Raw genomic sequence first — 23,796 nt, 5'->3', positions numbered from 1 at the left:
GAGAAAGGTAGAGAGAGGTGGGGTGGGAGAGAGAAAGGACAACAGGAAAAAAAAAAAGGGGAAGATAAAGAGAGACAAAGCGGGATCAAGGGAGGGGAACGGGAGGAGGAGAGGACAGATAAAGAGAAATAGAGCGATGTAGAGAGTGGGAGAACTCTGCAGTGAAAAATGAACCCTGTGATGAAAAATGACTTCACAACAACCCCTTCGCCATCTCACCCCCTCCCTGCCATCCCTCCATCTCTCCCTCTCTGCATGTTGTACCCCCCCCCCTTCTTCTTATACTGCTCTCCTCTCTCCAACCCCCTCTCCTCTGGTGCCGGGCTCCTGCTCTCTCCCTGGAAAACCTGAGCGGCAGCCAGCTGTGTCTGTGTGTGCGCTGTGCACTTGTATGTATGCCAAGGGCTTAGCACAGGAATCTGCGGGCCACCCCCGGGTACAGAGACACGGAGGGGAGGAGGGGGGCGGGGGCGGTGGGGCAGAGGGAGGGAAGAAGGGGCACATGGTGAGGAAGAGGGCAAGATGGAGGGAGAGGGTAAAAAGACAGGAGCTAAGAGGATGAAAGTCAAATGGGGAGAAAACAAAAACAAACAAAAAAGTAGTGACCATAAAGGAAATGAGAATTATATTGATTTTGTCAATCAACTACCAAACGAGAAACGCACACATGCACAGTCAGTGGCAGGCCAGAGTGCAGGAGGCTGCCTGTAATTTTGCTTCAGATTACCTCTCTCTCTCTCTCTCTCTCTCTCTCTCTCTCTCTCTCTCTCTCTCTCTCTCTCTCTCTCTCTCTCTCTCTCTCTCTCTCTCTCTCTCTCTCTCTCTCTCTCTCTCTCTCTCTCTCTCTCTCTCTCTCTCTCTCTCTCTCTCTCTCTCTCTCTCTCTCTCTCTCTCTCTCTCTCTCTCTCTCTCTCTCTCTCTCAGAAAATGATCTGTGGTTTTAATAAGAGTCTTGGCCTCGCAGGACTCAGCTGCTATCCTGACGACAGACGCAGCGAGGTGTGTGGTGTGTGTGTGTGTGCGTGTGTGTGTGTGACAGCGGGTTGCAACAGACGGTAAGAGCTTAGCAGTGGGAGATGTCCTATGGGAGGCCAACCAGTCACCCAAGGGCCCCTGCACGAACAGACGCGCTCTCCTCCCTGCTCCATGTTTTTCTCCTCTTCCCTTTTCCGTCTTTCACTTCCTCGCTGCACATTTGAAGTTTTACCTCCACTTCCCAGCCTTCCTCCTCCTCCTCCTCCTCCTCACCTGTCTTCATCATCTCCCAAGTACTCCTTTTCCTCCCTCATTTCCTTCTTTGTCTCCCCCCCTCCCTCCCAGCTAGTCTGGCTCCCTGGTAATCTCTCCTCTCCCCCACAGAGAGGCGAGAGAATAGACGAGAGTGCAGCTGTATGTGCTCAATTAACAGAGACCTCACAAAATACCTTCGGAAAGAATATGCACAGTATCGGGCTCTCCGCACACACACGCGCGCACGCGCACACACACACACACGCACACACACACACACACACACACACACCATCTAAGAAGCGACTAGCTGGGTTAATGACTTGCTATTTGTCACTGACAGCGGCAGTTTCCGCCCCCCCTGCCTTGACTGACAGCTCCCTCGTTTACTCGCTGCCTACCTTCTCATCACTTCCTCTTCCCCCTCAAGTGGATTTTACCGGATCTTTAACAATCTCTCGCCCTTTTGTCTCCTTCTCACTCACACCCAGCAGAAGAGTGTGGACAGTGTAAAAGTGTGTGTGTGTGTGTGCCAGTCAGCTATTATATACAGTATAACTGAAGTAAATGGACAGTGGCTGCACAAACACAGGGCCTCCATCGGTTTTAAAAAATCGCATTGACCCAACCTTGTGGCCGGTAAGATGGATTTTGGAATTCTCTCATGGGATGCGTATGTCTGTGTCTGTGTGTGTGTGTGTGTGTGTGATCATGTGGCAGAGCAGGGCCAGAGAATGTTCTGCATTTGATCTGCAGGAGTTTTTTTCCCACTCCTCCTCTCCTCGGGGAGCCTCTGCTCCACATTCTGACTCCTACTGAGACCCATCGACACTCCCCCGACTCTTGCTGTCTCTATCACACATACTGTACACACACACACACACATGCAGGATATAGACCTATCTACTACAAGTAGTAGACACACGTCACACATATAAACATTACACACTTTATACATCTGAGAAAGTAAGTTTTCCCAGAGCCTAAACCATGTGGGGTAAATTATAAGACTCTTGTAAAATGGATACTGCAGTTTTGCAATAATTTGAAAACATACAGATTTTTCTACAGTACCACAGGTATCGGGGCTCAAGACTAACGGCGTCTGGTAGTCCTGTGGACGACAGAGAATTACTCCGATAATGCTGCTTAGTGAACAAACAAATCGATGTTGAAATCAGCAGGAGGAGAGCTAGTTAAAGTTACGGTGCGTTCACACCAGTGGTGTATAAAGTACCCAAAAGCCATACTTGAATAAAAGTAAAGATACCTAACTGGAAAACTACTCCAGTAAAATTAAAAAGTCACCTATTAGAATACTACTTGAGTAAAAGTCTTAAAGTATCTGATATTTATTGTACTTAAGTATCAAAAGTAATTTTCTGATATTAAATGTACTTAAGTATTGAAAGTAAAAGTACAAGTAAATGCTGTTAATAAAAAAGCAAAGCGTCAGAATTTTGAGAATTATGAAGTTTATTCTTTTAAGTGCTGTGGCCACCATGACCAAGGACAAGGAGCTGTGTTGACAATAATTGGGTTGGCTGTGATCCATCCAGGAGCGGTTGGCTGTGATCCATCCAGGAGCAACAATGTTCAACATAATATATTGTACATAAGTATACTTTTGCATCTACTATGAACTTATCATCATAATTCTCCGATAAGCAATATGACACTATGAAGGAGTTGTAACAGTGCGTTTATAAGTATGCTCATTCCGACTAGAGGATGTAGAGGGCAAATGCATAATATTGTGTTCAGCAAAAAATATCCACTTGATGCATCAGGTCAGTGTTGTGAGAATGGACACCTGCCTTGTAAACTCCTATGGGCCTGATTTGAACACAATAGGCAAAAGTTTTGCTCAAGCTGAATCTGCAATTGGACGACTGCTACCATCATAACTCCATCTGATCATCCACAAAATGACTCAAATATCAAAACATGATCAATACTAAAGCAGCACCGAAAGTAACAACCCAGTCATTACTTGAAACTGAAAAATGTCCTGTTCATCTTCAAAAGAAGTTGGTTTTCAAAATTGCGAGAATTCAGTCTCGCTCTTCTTGGGCTGAAGACTAGTCCTGCGATGCTAAATAGCCTTTCACAGGCCGCTGAGGCAGGTAGAGGTGTGTTCAGCTTCACAGACAGCTTGCGCACAGCTGGGAAGGATTTCCCTAATGCTAACCCTGATGCTGCGCTCTCGCGGCTCCTGTCAATCCTATGGTGTGGTGGCTAGCTATAGCTAACGTTAGCCAACTAGTGCTGCACAACTGTCAACACTCGCTAGCGATCCACGGGTGTTGGTCTTTGTCACCACCGTCGTTTGTTGCGGAGTAGCAGGTGCTTCCATTTCTGCCTCCATCATGAAATCAGTCATCGTAGAGTGGAGTTATACTAATGTAGTCGCTCGCTAGCTATAGCTTATAGCATCACTGGGCATCAAAACACCGCGGCTTTGAGAGCACTTGTTTGCAATTGCGCATTAACGTGATTAACCAATGATTTAACTTGCAAGCTAGGACCACTGATTCACCAAACCTGCTTGCTTGCAGTCTGTGTTCCACCACAGTCCCCGACGCTGGTCTCATGATTCATTTTTTTTCTAAAGATAGATTTGATTTTGTAGCGAGTAACGAAGGTTTCAGGGGAAATGTATCGGAGTAAAAGTATCAGTTTTCTTTGCAAAATGTAGTGAAGTAAAAGTAAAAGTCAATAGAAATATAAATAGTAAAGTAAAGATATCCAAAAAAACGACTTAAGTATTTCTACTTCGTTACTATACACCACTGGTTCACACCAAACGCGGCGCGAATTATTCGCGCGAGTAGATTACATACAAAGTCTATGCACAGACGCGATGAGACCGAAGTGACGCAAAAGATGGCGCCCCAAACGCGCTAGTTGAAATTTTTCAACTCCGGCGAAAAAAATTGCGTGCCGCTGCGGCGCGATAGCCTATCAGCGTTGAGATGCTCCCCCTGTCATCAGTGACGTCCTGCCGTTGTTGAATCAGGAAACAAATACTGTAGCCGTCTGTGTTCACCCAGAGCTCTACGATACCTCATATTAGTAGAGACCGGTATGTGTATAAATGTATGTGTATAATCCATATGGTACAAACATGGTTGATGGCGGAAATGAATGGCGGACAGTCGAACGGCTTCCAGGGCTCCAGGGCAATAAGCCAAGCCCCCTCTCCGGCGTGTTTGACCGCGAATGGGGCGAGTCACGTGAATGACCACAAATGGTCCCCGGCGAGTGAACGTGGTTGGAATGACGAGATTAACACGATTAACGACGCGTTTGGTGTGAACGCACCTTTAGCTGTGAGCTGCCACTGACCGGCGCAGTCCTGCGGAGCTGACGTTTACGGAGGTTGAATTGAATTACATTGCGATGCGTTCCAGCTCTATTTAGTAAAATTGAGTATCAAGCGAAGGAAAATTGATTATAACGTTACCATGATGTGGACGAATGTAATCTTGTAAAATGTAGTTTTCGGCGAGAAACTTAAGGCGGATCATCAGGTTTTAATAATAATTCTAAAAAATCGCAAAAGAAACCTGTTTGCAAACGGTAATAAAGAAGTTTATGTTGAAGTACGTGGGATTTATTGTTCCGTTTTCATTTCATATTGTGGTATCGAATTGGTTCACCAGAATCGGGGCAATTCACTGGTATTAGTATCGACTACTAACTTTGGTGAGATCCCTACTATGCACTGAAGAACTCTAGCATAAAGGCATGGTATCGTATCATTACTATCGACACCAAAAGTATAATTTGGGTGCTAGCTACTTGGTTCCATTTTTTTATAGCAAAAAATAATTACAGGGTTCACAGCAAGGAGCTACTATTCAATCAGTTTACACACACACACACACACACACACACACACACACACACACACACACACACACACACACACACACACACACACACACACACACACACACACACCACACACACACACACACACACACACACACACACACACACACACACAGAGAGTGTCTTATCCACAGTATAAAAGCAGAGCCGTCACACTGGTTTAAAGCTGCAGTGGAACGGAATAAAAATGATATTGTAATTGAAGCACAAAATCTTTATCACACACACACAACCAGCTGAGCAGTCAGGCTCATGCACATTAATGTGCATTACATTAACCAGATGTGTGGGGTCTGTGGGTATGTGCGTGTTGGAGTGGGTGTACACACATTTATGTGTCATTGATCTGTGCCACTGTGTGTTTGTGTGTGTTTGTCCAATTTCCACTCAAATTAATGGTGCCTCTTTATAGGCCTTCTGCTAGAGTGGCACTGAATTACTTGGTGCTTCACTCTCGCACCTGGGACCCATTCAATGTTATAGCCACAGCTAGCTGCTAACTTGGGACCCATTTGCTGCAACAGTATAGTTAGCATTACAGATACAAGCGCTATTTCTGCAGAGAATTCAGCGCTAACTAACATGGTTCTCAGGCCAGCACCTGGGACCCGCAGATGTACGTCAGACATCGCTGAGAGTGGACAACATGTCCACGGGACACTTTAAAAGACTGAAAGGCAAAAAATTCATATTGCGGGGATTCTGTATATAGTTGCAGCAGGCGGTGCTGCATGAACTCTTATTTGTGTAATAAAATGTTCACATGCAACTTCATTCCTGCAAACGTGTTTTATCAGTCAGGAAATATCATCAAAACATGTTAATCAAAGTCAATAAAATCCTCAAAGTGCTTATTGCTATTTTTTCACAGACGCTGGTATTATCTATTACGCCTATATTGAGTGTAAATGCAATAAATCCCTTCAAAGAACTATAACAGCCGGCTGATGTTTTCGCCTTATGCTTGAACATAATGCAAAGTCCACAAAACTCGAACTCTACACAATATGCTAAACTGTTCTTGTAATTAAGAACAAGTGAAGCTAAAGTTATAAGACTCAGGTGGTCGTGATTAGTTTCTCTGTGTGAATGAGAGTTAAGTTGTCTTCCAATACATACTGGCCCAGCAGTGTTTTGTGTTTGATGACAGACTGGGAATAATTGTGGTTTTTGGTGCAACTTCTATATGTATTTTGGTCAAAATACATCATACATGATAGCTAGCTACATCTGTCACCCCCAACTAAGATGGCTGATGTCTGAGTTGTTTGATTTCTGCTCTGGGACAAACACACACACACCATCAAACTACAAAACACATGAACACATTAACGCTCTTATCCAGATCCAGCGTGGCGTGTGTTTATCCCCAGTAGGCTGTGTGTGTGTGTGTGTGTGCGTCCCATGCCCTCCTACTAAACTGGCTCCCAGGGGTCTCTACCAGAGAACTTAAAAGGATTCTTTAGTCCATGTGTTTTAATTTAGCCCTCTCCTCAATAATAATCAGAAAGCTGTGGTGCCACCACTAACTTCATATACGCACATACACACTCCAGCATACACATCAGACGACCATATATACACAATAACACGCACATAGAAGAACATACACAAACTCCCGCATTGCAAGTGCACACACATCCTGCTGAGCTGGGGGATTACTGTGCAATCTCAACCACTCAATCTCCAGGGAAAAACATGTTTTATCATTTCATTTCATTTCTTTCTTCCGCGCTCCCTCCTTCCCTCCCTCCCCCCCCTCCTTCCCTCCCTCTGCTTTCTCGCTCAGCAACATGTAGCCCTCCCCAGACTCCTGTGCTGAAATCACAGGCCACATCCCGTGCTGTGACAGCAGCCCTGCGCTTTTGGCGGTGTGATTCTCTCGGAGCGTGCACCGCGTGTGTGTCTGAATGTGACACGGCATGCAGAAGTAAATGAGTGTGTGTGTGTGTGTGTGTGTGTCTGGGGCTCAGAGAGGGAAAAAATAGGCAAAAAAAAACAATTTAAAAAGCATAAATGGGTTTCCCATTTCTTATATTGAGCTCTCTTTTAAATGCAGTTCTGTAGTATTTCCATTGTTTGTGTTCATGTTATTTGCACGTATTCCTAATAACTCCTGTAAATACTGTTGTTATGTCTAAGCTGTATCCTGCTGCCTCTCCAAGCATCTCTCTAAGCATGTATGGGAGATCTAAGACCGATTGGGTGTCAAGCCAGCGGGTGAATAAGGGGTTGCTGAGGCCGGGGTCTGACTCACTACATTACACGGTCTCTGGAAACACCGTCTTCACCAGTTTAAACAAAGCCCTCCATCCCCCGTCTCTGTATTTCTTCATCCCCCTATCAAAAGTACACACACACATGCACACACACTCTCTCTCACACGCTAAGAGGCAGACTGCCTTGCAGTAGCAAGAAAGTGTGTGTACATGTGTGCAATTGTGTGTGTGTGTGTGTGTGTGTGTGTGTGTGTGTGTGTGTGTGTGTGTTGGCTTGGTAAGCGAGCGTTTGGATTAATCTGTAGGAACCAGATGCCCCCGCCGTGTTTCTTTCAGCCCCTTCATTAATTACACCAGTACTAATAACAGCCATTGTATGTGTGTGTGTGTAATGCACAAGTCTGTCCCTGTGGCACACATGGGTTTAACTAAATCAAATAGCTATAGGTATTGAGAAACAGAGGAGAGACGGAGTCACCCAGAAACCCATAAGATTGGTCATGTTTATCCTCTCACCTATCACAACCCTTCCTCCGTGCTCCCTTGCTCTATAAAACACAGCACATGGTCACTGAAATACATGCAGGGTTTCTATCAGTAACCCCTGACCAGGACTGTGGTCGCGTTGGTAAGCTGCTCATAATGAACTGTGAAACAGTGATGTGTGGCCTGTCGGTCAGTCAGAAAGAACGCAGACTGTCTATCACAATGTCCACGTGAACACTTACCAGCTGGGCAGTGGTTGGTTCTGTGCTCCGTGAGCTCAGCCAGACAGTCAAAGTCATGTTGACAGTTGTCGCAGGTGAAGATGGACTCGTCATCTAGGTCGTCGTCATCGCGTTCCTCTTGTTCCTCTTGTTCTCCGTCCTCGCCGCCGGCCCCGTGACCTTCTTTGGTCTCTGCCACTCTGTCAGACGCTGGGACTTCTGAGGACACACACACACACACACACACACACACACACACACACACACACACACACACACACAACACACAACCATGAGTGGAAAAGCTTACGTATCCAAGTTTCAAAGTGCCATAGTCATTGTCCTCCCTCTATCTATGATAGTTTAGATTCTTTCATTGTTTACATGCACAAGTGATAATACATAAATGAGTGTGTGTGAAGATGTGTGTGTCCTGGTAGCAGAGTGTGTGAGAGGGGACCAGAGGAAGGCTGCGTCGGCCCAATCCTCAGTGCTCCATTGTGTCTCCATTTTCACACCTTATTATCACATTATAAACGCCGAGGAACAACAGGATTGACACCGAGGACACTGGCTTGACAGAGGAGGAGAGGGGTTTGAGGGAAATGCGGTTGAAATGTTGGAAACGGTGAGCAGGAAACATGAATGAGCTCAAGGAATGTGTTGCTTTGTGCGCTCATGCTTAACCTCCCAGAAAATAACCCAATAAATCGCATACAGCCCATTGTACGAAAATCTGACTATTTCAACACTGGAAGTATCTTGACTAATTAGGAACATAGAGAACAAGATGCCATATTCTACGACAATAAAGCAATTTAATACAACAAGACCAATAATTACGGCCCCCTGATTGACCAAAGAGTTGAATCAACCACTCAAATAAAGTGAAAAGGATTCCCTGCGGGGCTTTTGCATTGGACTGATGGCACCTAATGAACAGGTAGACTCACAAATCAATCTCTAAATGCTTCGTGCAACTGGAGTAGTTTGTTAGCGGCTGTTCTCGCCTCAGATATTCGGTATAGGTAAGATCTCCCGCCTCTTGTCTGGTATAGCCAGACTAATAAACGGTTAACTCACTGGAGTTAAAGCTCCGTCATTAAATTTGAAGCGTGGGCCATTACAGCGAATCAATAATCGACATCACTTTTAATGAAAAATACTTGAGAGTGCAGTTAAGGGTCAAAGAATGATTACGCTCTAATTCAGTGTTCTCCATTAGGAGCTACCGACATCATTTTATTTGTGTAAGCGGCAGGAAATTCATTTCTCTCTCATGATGTGCTATTCTTGGCACTTTCATCGACATTATTTTGTCAGAAAGAGTCTAAGACCAAAACCCAGTTGTCAGCTCGGCATCAGCGAGTACAATCGCACACCACTCCGCCGGTTTTTCATCATTTTCGGTCCAATAAAACAAAAGCCAAAAGAGTAACAGCAGCTTAGTCTATTTAGTTTAAGAGAGAAAGTGTGTCTGTGAGTGAGACAGATGTAGAGCGAGGTGCACAGGCTCCATTCCATCCAGAGGAATTATGGGAGAGGTGTGTGATGGAGAGAGAGAGAGAGAGAGAGAGAGAGAGAGAGAGAGAGAGAGAGAGAGAGAGAGAGAGAGAGAGAGAGAGAGAGAGAGAGAGAGAGAGAGAGAGAGAGAGAGAGAGAGAGAGAGAGAGAGAGAGAGAGAGAGAGAGAGAGAGAGAGAGAGAGAGAGAGAGAGAGAGAGAGAGAGAGAGAATGCTGGGATGCTTGGGAGGAAGGGGAACGAGGGATTGAGGTGCTGGGGTGTTTAAGGGCCTGCAGGAGAGGAAGACAGTGAAGGAGGGATAGATGAAGGGATGGGGAGGAAGAGAGGGAGGGTGTTGGCCATCTGTCCAGTGGTGAGAGCACCGTCTGGCCGGGGAGAGAAAGTGGCCCCTTGGCTGAGAAAACACACACACGTGCACGCTCTCACACACACGTACACATGCACACAGGCCGCACACATACCATACACGCTGGTCATTGTGCACACAAACATACACAGGTATGCATGCATGTGAAAAACGCATGTAAATGTGCACACACACACACACACACACACGAACCCGTGACCAAATAGCATCACAGCTTCTTTCATAATGCAGTAAGCTGCGCGTTAGCAGTGGTCAGTCTGTTCCATTGTTTAAACTGAGCAGAAGGATTCTGGACAAATATTTACATCGACCCTAGTTTGTTTTCCACTGCTGTTTATGATATTGTATTACATGTTTATTTTTTGGAATTTTTGGAGAAACTCGGTCATGTGCAAGAATAGAGACTTCACAAATGTAGAAATGCCTTTTGGTGAGTCCTTGGAAGAGCAGTTGTGTTTGTAACACACAATGCAAACACTGTGTCTCAGTATAATTACTTCAAGAGTGGCTTAAGAGGAAATCCACACATTCAAAAGTTTCCATGTTAACATTCTGTCTATTTCTTTCTCAAGATATTAACGCAAATCTCAAATTCTTCTTTTGGAACAAAAGGACCTCGATAAATAAACGCTCCCCTAAAATTAGAATGTGTTTTAAAAAACGTTTCCTTTGCAGCATCTCCTTCGTGCCTTTGAAAAGCGAGCACACCCATACACACACACACACACACACACACACACTCCCCAGGGTGCCCTGATGCCAGAGGTGAGGGCAGTGCCAACTCCAGTGCATGCCAACACAACCTGCTGTCATAGCAACAGAGGGAGGAGCCAGATGAAACCCCTCTGTCCTCATCTCTCCCTCCTCTTTCTCTTTGAGTGCTTGTTTTTTCTCTCGTCTACTCGTCCTGTTATTTGGTCTTCAGCCGGTGCAGTGGGATGAAAAGAGAGAGAGAGAGAGAGCGAGCGAGAGAGAGAGATGGGGGTCAGAACAGAGGGAGATAAAGGGATGAGAGAGGCTAACACAGTGGGTGGTGTTTCTGTTTGCACATGAGTCTCCACACAAGGACGGGATAAGTATGTGTCTTCTAGGGCTGGACCCGACATATCTGACTATTCGGATATCTGTTCGTTGGGTAGGTTGTCCATTTTCAATTTGGGAAATATGGATATTAGTTTTTTTAGTTTATTTATATATATATATGTTTATCTCCAACGTGTAAAAAAAAAAAAAAGTAGTACAGGTGAAAGTATCTGAAATCGCCAGCGTGGACACATGTTTTCACCTGCAGACAGTTGTTCAGGTGTATCAGAATTCAACTAGCCAGACATAAATATATTCATCTGTCTTGCTCATCTTTTTCACAAAAAATCCTTCACATCTCCTTCCTTTTTTTCTGCACCAGCCCACCCCCACCCAACCACACAGGGAAGAAGCAGCAGGCCTACTTAATGAAGTCAGGCAATTCCCATGGGTGCTACGGTGTGTGCGTGTGTGTGTGTGCGTGTGTGCGCTGGGGTATTGATTGAATAGTACGACAGTGGTCCCTAGCAAATAGCACCAGTCTCTCTTTCTTTCTCTCACACACACACACACACACACACACACACACACACACACACACACACACACACACACACACACACACACACACACACACACACACACACACACACACACACACACACACAGAGCTATAGTCACTTATAGACATATGAACACACGCACGCTCTACAGAGAACCATTATCTCTGAGTCACAGACTGTCCTTATGCCAGGAATAACGACACATTCTCTCTCACCCTCACACCCAAACACAAACCCTCCAATCCCAAACCCGTTCTATTCTTACGTCATCAAGCGTGACACACTAAATAATATCTAAATCACATCCGGCAGACAAACTACAGAAAACATGAAAAATACTAATTTCACTACTAAATGAGAGTCAAAGCACTCAGTCGTTCTCACCTAAAGGCATGCGTTTCAGAAGAGGGTTTTTCTCCTTTAGTCACAGAGCCCTGCTGAGTTTTATTCCAGCCATGTAATGAGGGACTGAATCACACCTGAGATGCACAGTGAATGCAATTAAAGGATATTAACTAGCTGGTAGGACAGAGAACCAGCGGTGTTCTGGGTGCCGAGGATCAGGATTGAAGACCATTGTTTGGTTCTGCGGGGGAAAAGGGTGTACGTGCTGCAGAAGAAAACTAAATTGAGTCTCTTTGGCATTGCCGCCTTGTCTAAAATGTAATACAGATGTTGTGTTTAAATGTCAATGCCGCATCATATCCAGGTCTTCAGTGTCCGGGAGGGGGCAATGCAGCAGACAGGACCATGCACTGTCACACATCCACGGCAGCCTAAATATTCAAATCAATCAATGAGCGCATCACTTGTACTTTTCCCCCCATGGATTATAGGTACATAAAGGCAACAGCGCCATAATCAGTTGTAACTGTACATTGTCCCTTACTATGTTGATCTACGAAGGTCTGGGTCCGTCATTCATGGACAACGAACTGGCCGCCGTGACATTCCAGAGAAAGACATATCAAACATTATTAAGGCCTATTTTATATATGCAGGCATCTGTTTATCACAGCGAGCAGCATCAGGCGAGAAAAGATGTTTTTACACCTCGTGTCTCTAGAGGAACAGTAATAAGCCATATTCTTAGCTGTACCCACCAGCCTCATAACCCGAGGACAATGGGCTGTTTATTAACAGATACAAATATAAATATATAAATGGATACCTCAGGAATAATGAGGTCATTTTGCATATCTGCAGGAAAGATATATGCAGGTGGTGTGTGAGCAGTGCGTGTGTGTGTGTGTGTGTGTGTGTGTGTGTGCACCCTGGGTAATTAGATAAAGAGAAGTGAATTAGCGGAGTCCACAGTGCAGAATGATGTTACACAGCCTAACCACGCCTAACTGAGACCCACTAATCACCACTCGTTAGGCTCACAGAAGAGTGTGTGTGTGTGTGTGTGTGTGTGTGTGGATGCTCGTGTGCGTTCATAGCATGGGTGTGTTTGTTAGTGGTGTGTCTTTTCCTCATTACCCACGTTGAAATGACTTCATTGAGGTAATTACTGAGCTAAATGATAATATGCCCTAAACGTACTGGATGGGAGAGAGAAAGACAGACAGACAAAGACGGACGTTTTGTCCTCCCTCTCCCCTTTAAAAAAAGTGAACAGAAAACCTCCAGTACTGGATCCAAGTACACTCTATGTGGATCCACTCCATCCCACAGTCGGACTTTGGTTTCATGGCACTGGCGGGAGCGGTTGCCAAGATAAGCTAGTGGAGACACAAACTAGAACACCAAAAAAATCAAACACGCACACAGTCAGCACGACCACCGCACATCTCTATATATCCTGTGGGAAGAAAACCAGGGAACTAATGAACACTGGGAAATGTTCCTGAACTGCCCCTGGGTGATAGAAGTGCACTGAAAGAGAGTGCCAGAGCGAGGGGGAGACTTAAAGGGGAATAAAACATACTGTAATACTGCAAAGGTAAGGTCCTTTTTCAAGTGTTACATTTGGCAGCCAGGAGCTGGTTCTGTGGTCTGTCTGGGCCACACTCGGCAGCTCAGAGAGATGTATATCTTTGGGCCAAGCATGCATAAAACACACACACATCTATGTCTGTGTAAGCCTAAAACAGGCATCAAAAGGTGGAGGGGGAAACAAAAATTGTGTGTGCAGCTTCCAGCAGAATGTTTAGAAAGCAAACAGTCCTGACATAAGGCTTTCATTCTGCTCCACATCGCAGTGCAAACTGGACCTGGATTCACAGAGCACCTGGCTGAGCACCACCACCTTCAGCGGGGCTGTGAACCAGCCATGAGGTTCACATCAGACCAGCTCGGAGCGTTTGCTTAGTCGAGACTTTTTAGTCAGGACAAGTGTGAGCTATGATACAATTAAAGAACGGTAAGTTGCACATACTTCCAATCATTTCTTGCGATTGTCAAAATTGTCTTGTGAAGTAGTGTGTGTGGAAAGCCCAACTGTGTGTCCCTGAAGCAGGTTCAAACACTAATACAGGACCCACATATACTGTCGGCAATATTCTGCTTCACTTTGTTTTAATTAAACAAACTTCCTCTCTGAGGTGGGGCTGGGCAAATCATAGAATTTATTTAAAAAAAAGTTTTTCCTGCTATGTGTAAAAGGTGTACATGGTAAAAAAAAATCAAGCAAAATAAGTCACATTTAGTCAAAGATGCATGTAGATGATGGCTGGCTGTCATATCTCAGAGTGTATTTGATACATCTGTGAGAGGACAGCGTGGACAAAAACAATCTGCGCACTAATCTGTGCTCTCGGCCTGTGTTTGTTGACCCTAATGTTAAAGTGTTACGAGAGGTGAAACCACGGGGCTCAATGGAACAATGTGCGGATTCTACTTCACGCGGTACGTCCCTGTCCAACTAAATGCAAGCACAATATTACAGTGAGGGGACACCGAGACAGCAACTGTCAGCACAATGACCCACCTATTTCAGCTCAAAATGTTGAGAAGTATACAAAGAACAGTGGGCACATTTGGCACCGTGTGCACACACTCAAATGCACAATGACACACACACAGGCTGAACAGGTGCAGCCGGACACGACAACACAGGCCTGCTCTCTGTATCTCAAGAGAATGACTCCCCCACCCCTCCCTCACCCTCTGCCTCGCTCTGTTTGGGTGTGTATGTATGTTAGGTGGCTAAATAAAGAGGTCATCTCTCCTCACCTCCTCCCCTCTGCCTCATGTCCCCCCCCCCCCCCCCCCACCATAGCCTGTATGTGTGTGTTTTCAAAATACAAGGCCTCTCCCCCCGGGAGCAGGTCTACTGAGCCACAGAGTACCAGTCTCTCACTCACACACACACACACACACACACACACACACACACACACACACACACACACACACACACACACACACACACACACACACACACACACACACACACACACACACACACCCCTGGGACGTGCTGCGGCAAGGGAGAGCAGCACCCAACACCAATGTCTGGAAACAGGATGATGAAAGAGCCACTCACGTCATGGAAGGGAGCAGAAAAGACACACACACACTCAATGTATGTACGAAAACACACATTAAATAAGCCACACATGCAATGCACAGACTCAAGCAGATCGGCAGAAAAGTATAATCACAAACAAGTTAACAGCTGCTCATTTATTGGAATTTTTTCTGCACACGCACACATCCCCACAAAAATGACACCGACACACAAACAAAGGGCTTAAATGCTGCAATACAGACAAAAACACAGATGCGCTGTCACAAGCAGGCAATAATAGTTCACACACACACACACACACACACAGGAACTGTTTTCCTGTGGTAGCCTTGGGGAAATTAAAACTACATTATGGACCTCCAGAGGGTAGTGGAGAGAGAGGGGTAGAGGAAGAGGCAAAAAAAGAGAGAGGAAGAGAAAGAGGAGGGAGAAGGGCCAGTGTCCTGTTTTCCTCAGCTCTGGCCATCATCAAGATATTACAGTGAACCAGCTTGTAATCTCCCTTCTTTGTCTCACCTCCTCATTTGGAACACATTCTTTTTGTCTTTCATCTTAAACACTTATCTCACATAGCGCGTCACTGTGGTGCACGTGTCCTCATGAACTACAGCCGCGCAGCGCATAAGGTGCAATTTCACCTGTAGTTGAAGAGTCTGGGCCGTTACACTAGAGGAAATACCGCTTTGGTGACATTTGTCGAAATGGTAATTACTCCCAGAAGATACTGGAGAACAACAAGCGCACACAGACACACACACACTGGAGTGTGGTGTTGAACACGTAGTATGTGAACTGTGCAAAACACAACTCACATATTTCTTTTGTACGGATAGACGAAAAAAGACAAAGCATGTCGTTCTAAGTTTCAGGGTACTAGAAATTACATTAATGGAAACTGAATTGATCCAGCTATGCTCACACACACACACACACACACACACACACACACACACACACACACACACACACACACACACACACACACACACACACACACACACACACACACACACACACACACACACACACACACACACACACACACACACACACACAGCACTTAAGCTGTGAAGAACAATAATGCAGTAAGTTTCAGTTTCTCACTTTCAGCTTGGGGACCTGACAAACCTTTTCCATGATGACTCACTGCTCTTTCTGGACGGGACTCGGTGTGCGTCTCTGTGTGTGTTGTCCAAGAGAAACACAATGTGTGTGTAAAGATGTGTGTGTGTGTGTAGTCTATAGTAGACTGTCAGACAAGAATTGAGAAAAACAAGACTCTGGAGAAAGAGAGGATGTCAATGCACCACAGACACTCGCATGCCTCTAAAGTGCGATCTGGCCTGGTTGGACATGTGTCTCCTGCTTGGTTTGTTCTCCTACATGAGACTGAGAATATATAAGTAGACTTAGACATATAAGTATAAGATGACTCTTATAAACAGGGCAACTCTGCTGCTACCTGCCCTGTTCAATTCTTTATCTCTCATTTCCTTTCTTTCCGTCACTGTTTTTCTTCTCCCAGCACACTGGGGGAGCGAGGAAACAGGAGAGGAAATAAGGGGAGGAAGGGGACGAGTTGTTTTTCTGTCCCGCTAAGGGGTGGCGTGGGCAGAGGGAAAGAGAGGCGGAGGGTGTTGTGGCACATTTGACCTCCGAGGGCTCCTCTCTGGGGCAGAAAGGCCGGGGGAGAGGGAGGAAGAGGAGGAAAGGAAAGGAGGAGATGTAAGGGAGGGGAGGGAGGGGGGGGTTCAATTCCCTTTGAGTCACCCTCCCACCGCCCTCCCTCCCGCGGGTCTTTGCAAACTCAACACACATTTTCCAGAGAAAGAGATCGAGAGACAGAGAGAGAGAGACAGAGAGAGAGAGAAGGAGGGATGGAAGTTTGTGAATTTAATAGCAGCATGGGAAGGTACACTTCTCCATTCTTTTTCTCTCTCCCCCTTTCTCACCCCGTCCTTGTCGACACCATCTCCCAGGGAGTAAAGGAAACAAGGTCTTTCTTCTTCTTTAATCTGCTTGAATAAGGGATAGACAGCAGTTCTCCTTCCTCTTCTCTCTATCGCACATACTTACTCTAAGATGAGAAACGGTTCGGGACGGAAGAAGAGAGACAGAGAGAGAGAGAGAGAGAGACAGACAGACAATGAGAAATAAAGACACAAAGACATTTAGGAGGGCAGAAAGAGACAAGCATGCAGAGATAGAAAGAGAACGTGATGTGGAGGATGCTGGGAGAGGGAATTGATGGTGAAATCAAAATTGAAAGAGTGGCTGAGTAAGGGAATATGGGACAGTATGTTTTTATGGGAGGAAGAGAGTGAGATAGGTGTGTGTGTGTGTGTGTCATGGGACTCTGGCTTCCTGCAGGAACTGACACACACAGCAGTTCTAGTGAGCCACCCAGGACCTCAGTCAGCACCCCTCTTAACACACACACACACACACACACACACACAGCACCCCTGGAGGAGAGTTAGCACGGGTCTTAGGAGGGGGAGGGCAAGGATGGGAGGGCTGAGTACGTCATAGACACCCCAAGGGTCATACTTTCCTATCCTTCTCTCCCTCTAGAGCTGAACGGGAGACGAGGCAGGAGAGGGGGAGAGAGAGAGAGAGAGAGAGAGAGAGAGAGAGAGAGAGAGAGAGAGAGAGAGAGAGAGAGAGCTGCATATTTACCACATTCAGCAGTATCTTACTTCCCTGTTGGGATGGAGTCAGAGGAAGTGTTTAACTGTCCTCTGATAGGCTGCAAACCAGAGCAGAAAACTAGCTGCAGCTGACAAACAACCACACTAGTCAAACTGCTTCTGCCGATGGTTTGTAAAATGTGTAGTTTGATCTTCACCAAGTGTGGATGACAACAGTGAGAAAAACGTTAACAGCCTGGTTGTGCCAGAGTCATCTTCTGGAACTCATCTAGTCCAGTCATTTGAAATCTGTAATGAGTCCATTAATCAATCGCAGAAAATGTACCTGCAACAATTTCAATAATTTAATTTTTCTTTGAATTTTCTTATTAAGTTTTTGGTTTTCTACGGTAGTAAACTGAACATGTTTGGATTTTAGACGATTAGTTGGGGGAAAAGAGTAACACTTAATCACGTCACCAGGTGCTGTGCTAACTTCTGTTAGCTGACCTGAATTCTAAAGCCGAACCAGGATCGGGCAAATTCTCTTGAAACAGACACTCTATGTACTTTTTATCTGCTGAACTCCACTTTATGCAAGAACACATATCCTTTCTGAGTCAATTGAGACATAAATGACTGAATAATGTGCAGAACAGCTTTGTGCCTTTCTTAATTTATGAAGTCACAGTGACAGTTTCAAAACACGGTAAACCGCCTTAAAGAAAGTTCTGAGCGGTTAGATTACGCACTATATTCTTATTATTTTCATGAAAATGTGTTTTTTAAAGACCACATTTTACGTATGGCTCACCCAAAGCCTAATCTCATATGTCCAACAATGAATAAAAACCCACCCAGTGAATCCATATAATTGCCTTCCATCTATCTTGACAAACGAACTTCAGTTGTTCCTTTTCCATCAAGGCGAAAGGGCAAGTGAGGATAATTTACCATTTCCATCTCAGGGTGGGAACAAGAGAGACGGGAGGATCGGAGAGACAGAGAGGGAGGAATACAGCAGTTGGAGAAAACAAAATCCAAGCGAAGAACAAAAAGAAAAGAAGAGCCCAACCATCTCTCTCACTTCCTCCCAGGATATCACCAGACCACAGAGAGCAGCGAGAAAGCACACAAGTCTCTCTCTTGTCCCCCCTACACCCATCTTTCTCTCTACATATCCCCTTTGTCATCTCTCTTCCCATTCAGTCCGACTCCCGGGACGAGCGAGTGTCTCTTTTCACTTTCCTCTCATGTCTCATTCGTTCCTTTCTCTTCAAATCTCCCCTTTTTCTCGCTTATATGGTTTTATTTTCTCCGAGTATTTTCACAAATCCCTCCATCCGAACGCCTCTATGTTCACTTCATCCCTCCATCTTTTTCTCCTTGATATCCCTCGGAGCAGGCCATTACAAACCATGTGGAATTGATATTACAAATTGTATGTGTGTGTGTGTGTGTCAGACGTGCAGTATAGACTTAAGCCTCTTGTGTGGATCTGACAGCTTGCTGAAACTCTTACATTATCCGTGTGTGTGTGTGTGGTGTGTGTGTGTGTGTGTGTGTGTGTGTGTGTGTGTCTCTGCACACAAACCTGTCTGGACAGTTGATTCATCCCAGGTCCCTCCACACTCTGAGGACTCCCCTTCTTCCACCGCTGAGGAGAAAAGACGAGGGAGAGAAAGATAAATGAAATGTTTATTGTCAGACTGCACTGAGAAGGGTCAGAGCCCCGACCGAAGGCACAAGATCACGAGCCAAAACGTGCTCCATCTCATTTACACTGGAGGAGTGAAGAGATGAAGATCAATCAACAACGAGTAAAATACCAAACATGAATTGGTTGTAGCTTCTGAATCGTGAGGATTTGCTGCTTTTCTCTGTCTTATGTGAAAGTGAACTGAATATGTTTCGGTTTTAGTCGGACAAAACAAGCTACTTGGGACCCAATTCAACAATATTAATAATATATAAATAGAGCAGGGAAGCAACAAACAGGCGGGTTTTGACAATGCCGATGTCTTGAGATCTCCCTGACACACGGACACAGAGCTGATCAGAGCTGGAATGTGACACCGACTTCCTGGGTACAACAGGAAGGAGGGAAGTACAGCTGGCACACAAACAGGAAATGGCCGGAGCCACCACACAATGGGGTTTCCTGCACACACCCCCTCCCCCACCGCACGACTCCTCACTTCTCACTTACTCGCCTCCTGTCTCTGATCTCTCAGAATCCTGGTTCTCATCCTGCTCTCCCCGGTGCCCCCCCCCCCCCCTCCAGCTCTCCATACCTCTCCTTATATTCCTCACTCCACATCCTCATCAGCTCCCACGTGACGCGCCCCAATCCTCACAGTTAAGCGAAGCCAAGAGCTCAAAGGAAAACAACAAGTCATAAATCAGCGAAGTGTTCCTTTAAAAGAATAACAGGCTGTTGAGATGCTCCTTGTTTCAGTTCAACCCCATGCTGTCAACTTGTACACACTGTGTCAAATATACTGTATATGTGCAAAGACCGGGGGGCTCAGTTTTCCCTGGTGGTAATGTAGACGGTTAGAACTTGATGTTGGTGTGTAAAGTTCTATCAACATCTGGTAACAAAGATAGAATTTGACAGGAAATAAAATGAATGATCTGGAGGAGATATAAGAGAAGAAGTAAAAGGAAAGTTTGAAACACGGACATCAGAAGCAGATGACATGTCCTCTGCGTCATACATTGTCTTTGCATTTTTTATCCTAAATAAATATAAAGGAGCACAACCTGCTGGAGATACGCACAACACAGAATACCTCTATGTGAAATTCAAATGAAGCATTTCACAGGGCTAGTGAACGAGTTCCCCGTGCTCATCACATCCAATGAAAACGGAGGCCGTAGGCTGAGAGTCTTTTTCTTCACATCCGTTGAAAAAGTTAAACTGACTTCAATATCAATAACGGCAATAATCATGACTCATCATGTAGCGGGACAGGACCGCTTCAGAACCTGAGAATCCTCTGTTCACATTGCTTCAGTACATCCAATGCAGCGGCAGAAGAAGAAAGAACTGTTAATAGTTCATTCTGCAAACTTCATTTTTCCAAAATGTAAACGAATATAAAACGTTGTTGCCTACAGTCAAACTCACTGTATCCATGGCGACATTATACTTCTGTTGATCTGTTCACACAAGTGAAGACTTTTAAACGTACTTATGTTGACGTTCAAGCTTTTAAGAACGACAGGAAGAAATCAAGCATATTACCATAATCATGACAATAAAAAGAAAACTGGACGCAGAGCTGGGATGGATATGAAAACAACAACTCAAAGCTTTTCTTCCAAAAACAAACGGGGAAAATCTTGATTTACTGCAAAGTCAACGGATTTGTTTATTCTACACCACAAAAACACACACAAGTTTAGTGTTGCGCCTCCCATAACTTCCAGGCAAATGTACAAGATATAAATAAAATCTACTTTTCTGTCTCACACACACACACACACACACACATATATATACAGAGGTGCTCCAAGGCATAGCGCGCCTACACTACAGCGCTAAATGAGATGCTAAAGCACCGTCTAGAAACAAACAGACACATATTTAATCTTGAATCCTTTTTTTTCCCCCTGACCCTGAAGATTGTTTGGTGCATTTGGTGTAGTTAGGAAGCAGCCTTGAGTCCATCTCAAAACAGTGGCCCCGGGGTTCACTTTCAGCCTGTTACATGTTGGATTGACCCACAAATCAGAAGGAGCGACTCCCCCCTCCTACAAAACTGAAGAAACAAACCCGGGTCGCCATATGGATCAAGTCTGAAATCTCCCTTTGAGAGTCTGGGGCCGGAGCTGGTTCGGAGGGCCAGATGTGGACCACAGTGGGCTAATAACGGACTAATAGATCCCTGGACAAACACACTATGCACACACAGCACAGCGCACACGCGAGACGGACCCACACAGGATTTTCACTTGAAGGCTGTGCGTCTGCAGTGCGGCTAGAGACCTCCCAACATGACGAACACGTCTGCCAAACACAGCAGACAGAAACAGACGAGAGAAGGTATGGGAAGAGAAAACCAGAAGTAAAACAAAGTACCGGTACTTCCTTTAGGATAATAAAAAAAGGGCTTTCCCCCCAAAACACCTATATTAGCCCGCAATCCAGCCATGTGTCGGGTTGCATGATTAATACCATACTATTACCGTGGCAACATGAAATGTGTACGTGTCATTGATGCCATTTGCTTACAAGTAATTTGAAGCAGAAAAAACGCAGTCAGATGTGTTCAAGTTGAATTATTCAATCCTAATTCCAAGGCCCATTGTGGTTCACTGTTTCAGAGCACAACACGCATCTCAGCAGCCTGACAATGTTATTCTGCCCCACTGGCTTTAAAGGAGGAGGAAGAATCTTCAGAAACCTGCATGAAAAGAGGGATCTGTAGAACGTATATGGACAGAGACCAGAATCAAAAGCTTTCCTTTGTCGCAAGCAGTGTTCCCCCGCTGAGACCACACTCTGCCTGAACCAGGCTTCCCTGGTCTTGCCAAAAAAAAGGTGAATTGATGATAAAACCAAATTCTTTTGGTAATTATGGGGAGTTTGGGATGTTATACAAAGACCTAGTATGGTAACTCTCCATTTTTCCTGATGAGACTGTAGGGAATACAGTACGTTTCATTAGCCGAGCACACACGGCTTTATTTAGATTCCCCTATCCTCTCTCTGTCCCCCCTCAGAGACACGCACACCGCTACTGTGAACCCTGCACACACCACGGGGGTCGGTGGTTGGGGGGGGGGGGGGGCATGCCTGCACATACTGTGCGAGTAAAAAGAGAGAGAGTTCAATGAGATGTGTGTACGTGTGCGTCTGTCTAGTTTACACCATGAGGAGAAAATATACTTTAGAGAGACCTGAAGAAAATATAGCATTCAAGGTGTCTCTTTTTTCCCCATGAGTACGTTTCACAGCACTGCCGGAGTTTCATACGGGCTAACACAAGGAGTTGAAGGATGTAATGTATGACACATTTTGAAGAAAATACTGCCCATTTTGTAGGGAGATGTTTTCATATTTTTTGGGACGATATCGGATGTGATTTGATTTGTCAAAAGGCTGCTCAGGAGGTCTGCAGGGAACTGATCTTAAACAGTGTTTAGCTCGAACAAAAGCTCTATGTATCAGTAGTAGCTTAGTGTCTTTGGTTGGTGCGTGAACCATTAATCACTTCTAATTAGCTGCACCTGTACTTGGTCCTCTGGTGTGTCAAACGCAGGTGCTTTCACCTGTTTGTACTGCGCGGATATGAACAGTCTGAGCTACGTTAACATCTCTATTGTTCTCCTGTTGGTTTTGTTGCACATGCTTTTTGTAGGTGGAGTCTGACGTCGTCCTTATCAGACAGAATAAATCAAAACACCTGTGTGGACATGCAGGGACTTTAAGAACTAATGCTGATCTGCTGTTTCATTCACAAATAATTGTGATATTCATTTCATGCGACATCATCCCGGCTTATGCAACTACGGCCACTTTAACGCAAAAACATGCGCACGCAAAAGTAGCGCACATGTAGGCAAGCCGATAATTATTGAGACAGCAGAGGCCGTCAAACAGTCTGCCTCAACATCACCACACACACACACACACACACTGCACAAATTCGGCACGAACACAAACCCCAGAGCACGACATATGTGCGTGTGTGTGTGACACAAAGCAAACAAGATGCTACTGGGAACCCTGGAAGCATCTATACACACACACACACACACACACAACAATTAAGCCTTGTTTTTGCTGTTGCTTTTGTTGACCCCTGAGACACCTTAGTCTATTAAATGTGTGTTTCAGATGTTTGTTTCAGCAAATAGACCAAATGTGGTTCGATGAGAACAGTATAGAAGTGATGTCCCTGGCAGTGGGGTGTACTTTGGAAGGCGGTGTACTTTGGAAGGCGGCGTTCCTTGCTAAGGTTTTGGAGAAGCTCTCCTACAGTGAATGCTGTCTCACAATATAAACATGGACTATTTGTGTTTATTTGGCAGCTTGGGTAAGTTCCACAGATTGATGTGAGAGGTCTACAGATGGCGGAAATGTCACAGACAAAGTGTTGTCAAAGTGACTGTTTTGTTTTTCATTTTATTTTTAGGTGGAACTATGCTA

General features: G+C 45.1%; 1 protein-coding gene across 1 annotated transcript in view; it reads right to left on the bottom strand.

Moving 5' to 3' along the window:
* Window positions 1-23,796, bottom strand: part of znf423 (zinc finger protein 423) — a 134,815-nt gene that overhangs the window by 94,522 nt on the left and 16,497 nt on the right. The window contains exons 2-3 of the mRNA XM_076082095.1: window positions 19,231-19,293; window positions 8,075-8,272 (exon numbers count right to left, since the gene is read on the bottom strand). Of these exons, the coding sequence (XP_075938210.1) occupies window positions 8,075-8,272; window positions 19,231-19,293 (261 nt within the window). The remainder of the gene's footprint in view (window positions 1-8,074; window positions 8,273-19,230; window positions 19,294-23,796) is intronic.

The sequence above is a fragment of the Anarhichas minor genome, unplaced genomic scaffold (assembly GCF_050575085.1).
Source record: "Anarhichas minor isolate MPS153535 unplaced genomic scaffold, ASM5057508v1 ptg000090l, whole genome shotgun sequence".
Classification (NCBI taxonomy): Eukaryota; Metazoa; Chordata; class Actinopteri; order Perciformes; family Anarhichadidae; genus Anarhichas; species Anarhichas minor.
The sequence above is the reverse complement of the archived record's forward strand: the minus strand, read 5'-3'. Positions and strand labels throughout refer to the sequence as shown.